Raw genomic sequence first — 6,128 nt, 5'->3', positions numbered from 1 at the left:
GAGAGCAGGACTAGCGATGTACAGGTTCACTGCATCTGAATGTAAGCAAGAGTGTCCTCATTCACTGACAGCAAACAGATCTTGAAAATGGTGAGTAATTGAAACATAAATGATATTATAAAGTTGTAGAACTTCTCATGTATACAGGAATAAAGTATTTATTATATGGGGGCATGGCTGTAAATATGCCCCCGGATATGACGACTCCTTGTATAGACCAGTCCTATTGGATCTCTCGGTGTGGACGTCTCTGCAGGGGATTTTTCTTCTTCATGAATGTTGATCTCTGGTGTGAAGGATCTGGTAACAGGAGCATCCATGAGGTGAGGGCCCTGACTGTAGGGGGCAGCATTGTAGCCGATCCTCCATCCCACACTGTGCCCCATTCAGTGTATCCCGTTTAGATAATCCTCCACAATCTAAATAGCCTGTACTTCAGCTCTCTCCTGCACTGATACATTGTAACAAACTCTCACTTATCATTATATAACCATTAAAGCTGTTTTCTGGTTTGGAAAACCCATTTTCAAATGCCCTATTAGGGAATTTTGGGGTAATAGTGTGGGTTCCCCCGTTCAGGACCCTGATTAATTATCCAGAATGGAGAGGGGCAACAAACATCATCTCCTGCTCAGGAGGACCATCACATCCATGTATTACATGCCCAGCCCGGTGATTATAGAACTGTGTAATACTTTACTTCCCCTTTAGAGATGCTGTAGGGAAATTAAACTCTTGCAGCAAGTTCCCCCACAGATTACTGGACCCCACTAGCAAAACGGTATTGTAAAAACCTGACAACCCCTGTAAGGCTCTGTTCACACCACATTTGGGCTTTAAATCTGACATATACCTTTAAAGTGTAGCTAAACGTTTGACAAACTTCTGACATGTCATAGTGACATAGTGACACGTCAGAAGATTGGATTGGTGGGGGTCCGAGCACTGAGACCCCCACCAATCACTAGAATGAAGCAGCTGAAGCCCCCGTGTGAGCGCTCAGCCGCTTCGTGTTTGTTCGGCTTTTTCCAGAAATAAATGTATCGGTGAACGGACTCAATAGAAAGTCTATGAGCCGATACATTTTTCCGGAAAAAGCCGAACAGACAGGAAGCGGCTGAGCGCTCACACGAGACCTTCAGCTGCTTCGTTCTAGTGATTGGTGGGGGTCTCAGAGCTCGGACAACATTTACTACACAGACGTCCAATGGGAATAAAGACAAGCACAAAGATGTAGGGGGTAAAAGGAAAGTTTTATTTACAGATAAGGGAAGGTTATATTTTATTATTAGGAGATTATTCTAGAAGTATTAAGACTACTATTATTATATACTGTGTATATGTATGTGTCATCTATTTATCTATTATACTAAACCTATCTAAAGGCCGTGTTGATCCAGAGGAAGGCGAAAACCCCCTGTGAGGAATGAGCCAATTGTCCTCATATTAGGGGGGAAAATTCCTTCCTGACCCCAAATATGGCGGTCGGCATAAATCCCAGGATCAAAGGCTGAAGTGTAACGTGTGTAATATGGGGAAAGACTAGGGGAAAATTATTCATTTTTTTTTATGATTATTTTTAATGAACTGCTGTATTTATTTATGTGTAAACTATAAATTGTATTAAATTAAGATTTATTTTTAATTATTTTCTATATTTATATTATGTTACTTATGTGTGTTACTACTTATTACTCTATCATCCTAAACCTATTTAAGGCCGTGTTGATCCAGAGGAAGGCGAAAACCCCCTTTGAGGAATGAGCCAATTGTCCTCATATTAAGGGGGGAAAATTCCTTCCTGACCCCAAATATGGCGATCAGAATAATCCCAGGATCAAAGGCTAAAGTCTAATCTAAATGTACTATGTGTCTATATGCGGGTGTCTATACTTATCATGTAGTGTGGTGTCTATACTTATTATATAGTGGGGTGATGTGGGTGATGTGGGTGATGTGGGTGCATTACTTACCTGGCCTGTGCTGAGGTGAGATCAGGTATAATGGCCGCTCCGGCCCCAGGACTACAACATGCGGCTATTATTCCTGATCTCCCCAGATGGAAACTAAGCACAGGCCGCTCCTGGGGGGTGTAGAGGATCTTCAGGCTGGAGTGATGTCAGATGCCTGCCCGGGATTGGAGGATGGCAAGTCAAGGCTCTGGTGCAGCAGCAAGATGGCAGAGGTGTGGCATGAAGATGGTAAGGAGAGAGATGATGGTCTGGGCAGCCGAGGTGACATACAGCAGCAGAGACTTGAGGCGCGGGTCAGGAGGCATGAAGTTCTGGGCCCTTGTCCTGAGATCTTATCGGGTCCAGCTTGGTGACATGAAGCTGAACCCGGCCAAGGGGTGAAGGGCTTTGTTATTCTCTGGCCACTTCAGATGTTGGTTCTCCAGAACGGGCACAAATGGTGTAAATGGTGGCTGTGCCCTCCTCTCCTGCAGTTCCTCCCAGCCGATGGTGGAGAAGAATGGATGCTCTCTGATGTTCCCGCACACACCGAGGCGCCTCTTAGAATTTTTACGGACCAGTCTCTTGGTCAGATGTTTCACGTCAGGATTAAGCCAAGTTGGAAATTTAGGCTTCGCGGTGGTGATGGCTTTGATAGCCATTTGCCTGACGGGGCCGTTGTAAAATGGGGAGCGTCCTGCTGCCATCCTGGACACCACAATCCCCAGGCTCCACCAGTCAACTGCGGAGCCGTATTTTTTTCTAAGAAGCACCTCGGGGGCCATGTAATGCAACGTTCCCGACACTCCACGGATCTTATTGGAGGCGGTGACGCCATCTTGGGCCAATCCCAGGTCGATGATACGGACGTGGCCATCTGCATCCAACATTATATTCTCCGGCTTTAGATCTCTGCAAAGAAATAAGACGAGAGAATGACAAATCCGCCCAGTGATCCAGGAGACGGGGGATGGGTCATTGCACCACCAAGCAGAATAGCCATTCAGGAGTGTAGGAAAGCTGGGTGCACTGTTTCCAGCATGTAAAGGAGAATGAAAGAAGGGGGAAGTTCTGCTTACCGGTGGACGATGTTGTGTCCATGGAGGAACTGGAGGCCACATATCATCTCTGCTGTGTAGAATCTGATGGGGAGAACAGAGTGGAGTCTCAATGTCATGAAATCTTCCTCTATCAATTCCCTAATATCATGTTATGATGGAGTGTGTGCGGTCTCTAGCAGAGAGGAGGCGCTGATTATGGCAGCCTGTATTCTGCATTCTCTGTATTATCCTTCATCTGACCTCCCCCCTCACCTTTTCTTCTTTCCACCCCCCTCAGTCTCCTGATTATTTACTCGCCTTACGTTGCCGATGTTCAAGCAGCCGCACATCCTGATCAAAGCCTCCAGGCTGCCACCGGACAGATACTCCGTGATAAAAAATGCCCGCTCCTCAGATTGATGTGCGGCATAGAGGTGGCATAGGAACGGGCAGTGTCTGGCCGCTAGGAGTATCCGCCGCTCTCTCATAATTTCGTCCGTATTGTCCCGTTTGGTGATCATTTTTACGGCCATGTAGGTGTTTCGGCCGGGGACTGATGCCAGGACCACCTGAGGAAAACAAATGGAGATTCCTCATGAGAAGAAGAAGGAACAGAGGTGGACAGAGAGGTGGGTCAGTCGAGTAGTGCCCAGGACTCTACAGCAGAACAAAGCTGAGCTCCCAGCATAATGCAGTGTCTGCTGTTGGGCCCTGTATGGAGAGGTCTTCACGCCTAACCCACATTTGACATAATTATCTTAGTTGGTGGGGGTAGTATGGAGCAGGATCATACGCTATAATAGCGACCGTGGCATCTAAACAGTTAAATAGAGGTAAGCTCCCGCTGTCACCCAATCACCCCTACCCACAACGCGATCACCGTGTGTAGATAGTTGTCATGGCAGCCAGGGGGCCTAATGGAGACCCCAAGGTCTGCTAACTTGGTCCTCCTACTAAGCTTAATAGGAGGAGGCTAAAAGAACAATTCAAGCGATACATAAATATTGCAGTCAAAATAAAGAAATAAACTTTTTTCTATTTCGTTTTGTTTAGCTCCTCGAAAAATGGAATAAAAAGTTAAAAAGTGATTAAAAGTTTTATGTAACCCGAAATAGTACCAATAAACAGTACAGCTCGCCCCACAAAAAACAAGTCCTCACACCGCCCCATCAACAGAAAAATAAAAAAAATTCGGGGTTTCAGAATATGGAGACACAACAAATTAATGTTTTTACAAAATGTTTTTATTGGATAAAAAGTATAAAAAATAAACCAATATAATTTTGGTATCCCCGTTATTGTACTGACCCGCAGAATAAAGGTAACGTGTCATTTTTACCACTTAGTTAACACCATAAAAGCCAAATTATTAAACCAATGGAGGAATTGCTGTTTTTTTTTTTTTTGCTATTTCACCTAAAAAAAAACAGCCTTTTACAATGTTCCCAGTAAATGATATGGAACATTGAATGGAGCCATTAAAAACTACAACTCGTGCCCCCAAAAATCAAAATCTCTCATATGTCGACAGAAAAATACTAAAATGAAAAACTAAAGTAGTGGTTATGGGGGCAGGAATACTTCTGGATGTCCTATTAGGCATCCCATAGGAGAACACTACACCCATCATCCATCCAGCATAACATGGTGACAACAGAGAACAATTGATGGAGATAAAAGGTCAACTTTAGGTTTACCACCCTATAAAATGAAATATTTCGATATTATACTCACTTTGCCAAAGCTGCCCCTACCCAGGACCTGGTGGATGGTGAAGCGGCTGATGGTAAGCCTGGCATAGGGGCTGGATGTTCCAGGGTCTTGGCTGCTCCCAGGTCTTGGCTCCTCATCCTCCAATCCTCTGTCCTTGGCTCCTCTCCTCTTCTTCTTGAATCCGGTGACGCTGTCCTCCTCCCTCTTCCTCTTCTCCTCTTCTCTCTTCTCGCCGTCTTCTCCATGTCCATTGGACGCCATTTTCACCAATATCTTCCTACCTGTAGACTTCAGTCCGATCGCTGCCGTCGACAGTTGAAAGTAAACGGCAGTTGGTCGTGTGCAGGTCACGTGATGTCAGAGGTCATGGAATCCTCAGGTGGCACCTGCCTGGCAGTAACCTGCTCTGCCATGTCTGATGTGGGCATCATGAGTGCCAGTCTAGTGTCCAGAGCTGTGTTTCCCAACCAGGGTTTCTTATGGCCTGGTCAGGGGTCTGCAGAACACAGTAGCAATACATGCCACTCCTACAGTAGAGATAAACAACGGTTATTTGCTCAGGTTATTGGCAAAACCCTTTTCATCCACAATATAGAATCTGGGTTTATATTTAGGGGTCTGTATTTATTTAGGGGTCCGGTCTGGGGTCTGTATTTATTTAGGGGTCTGGTTTGGAGTCTGTATTTATTTAGGGGTTCCGTATGGGGTCTGTATTTATTTAGGGGTCTAGTCTGGGGTCTGTATTTATTTAGGGGACTGGTCTGTGGTCTTCATTGATTTAGGGGTCTGGTCTGGGGTCTGTATTTATTTAGGGGTCTGCTCTGGGGTCTGCATTTATTTAGGGGTCTAGTCTGGGGTCTGTATTTATTTAGGGGTCTGGTCTGGGGTCTGTATTTATTTAGGGGTCTGGTTTGGAGTCTGTATTCATTTAGGGGTCTAGTCTGGGGTCTGTATTTATTTAGGGGTCCAGTCTGGGGTGTGTATTTATTTAGGGGTCCGGTCTGGGGTCTGAATTTATTTAGGTGTCTGGTCTGGGGTTTGTAAATATTTAGGGGTCGGGTCTGGGGTCTGTAATTATTTAGGGGTCTGGTCTGTGGTCTCCATTGATTTAGTGCTCTGCTCTGGGGTCTATTTATTTAGGGGTCTGGTTTGGAGTCTGTATTCATTTAGGGGTCTAGTCTGGGGTCTGTATTTATTTAGGAGTCCAGTCTGGGGTGTGTATTTATTTAGGGGTCCGGTCTGGGGTCTGAATTTATTTAGGTGTCTGGTCTGGGGTTTGTAAATATTTAGGGGTCGGGTCTGGGGTCTGTAATTATTTAGGGGTCTGGTCTGTGGTCTCCATTGATTTAGTGCTCTGCTCTGGGGTCTATTTATTTAGGGGTCTGGTTTGGAGTCTGTATTCATTTAGGGGTCTAGTCTGGGG

The 6,128-nt window shown here is 45.3% G+C and overlaps 1 protein-coding gene across 1 annotated transcript; it reads right to left on the bottom strand.

Moving 5' to 3' along the window:
• Positions 1–2,438: 2,438 nt before the first annotated feature.
• On the bottom strand, positions 2,439–5,252 carry LOC142698154 (protein kinase C-like 1). Its single transcript, XM_075847818.1, has 3 exons — positions 4,727–5,252; positions 3,032–3,561; positions 2,439–2,864 (listed from the first exon to the last, which is right to left on the bottom strand). The coding sequence occupies exons 1-2, from the start codon at positions 4,964–4,966 to the stop codon at positions 3,262–3,264; spliced, it is 540 nt and encodes a 179-aa protein (XP_075703933.1). The 5' UTR covers positions 4,967–5,252; the 3' UTR covers positions 2,439–2,864; positions 3,032–3,261.
• Positions 5,253–6,128: the final 876 nt, after the last annotated feature.

Source organism: Rhinoderma darwinii (genome assembly GCF_050947455.1).
Source record: "Rhinoderma darwinii isolate aRhiDar2 chromosome 12 unlocalized genomic scaffold, aRhiDar2.hap1 SUPER_12_unloc_3, whole genome shotgun sequence".
In the NCBI taxonomy this organism is placed as follows: Eukaryota; Metazoa; Chordata; class Amphibia; order Anura; family Rhinodermatidae; genus Rhinoderma; species Rhinoderma darwinii.
The sequence above is the reverse complement of the archived record's forward strand: the minus strand, read 5'-3'. Positions and strand labels throughout refer to the sequence as shown.

Bases quoted from the DNA above. Each gene is read 5' to 3' on its own strand.
- LOC142698154 (XM_075847818.1), bottom strand. From the start codon at position 4,966: ATGGCGTCCAATGGACATGGAGAAGACGGCGAGAAGAGAGAAGAGGAG. The intron at 3,562-4,726 runs GTGAGTATAATA...TGTTTTCCTCAG, and splicing joins GTAGGGGCAGCTTTGGCAAA to GTGGTCCTGGCATCAGTCCC.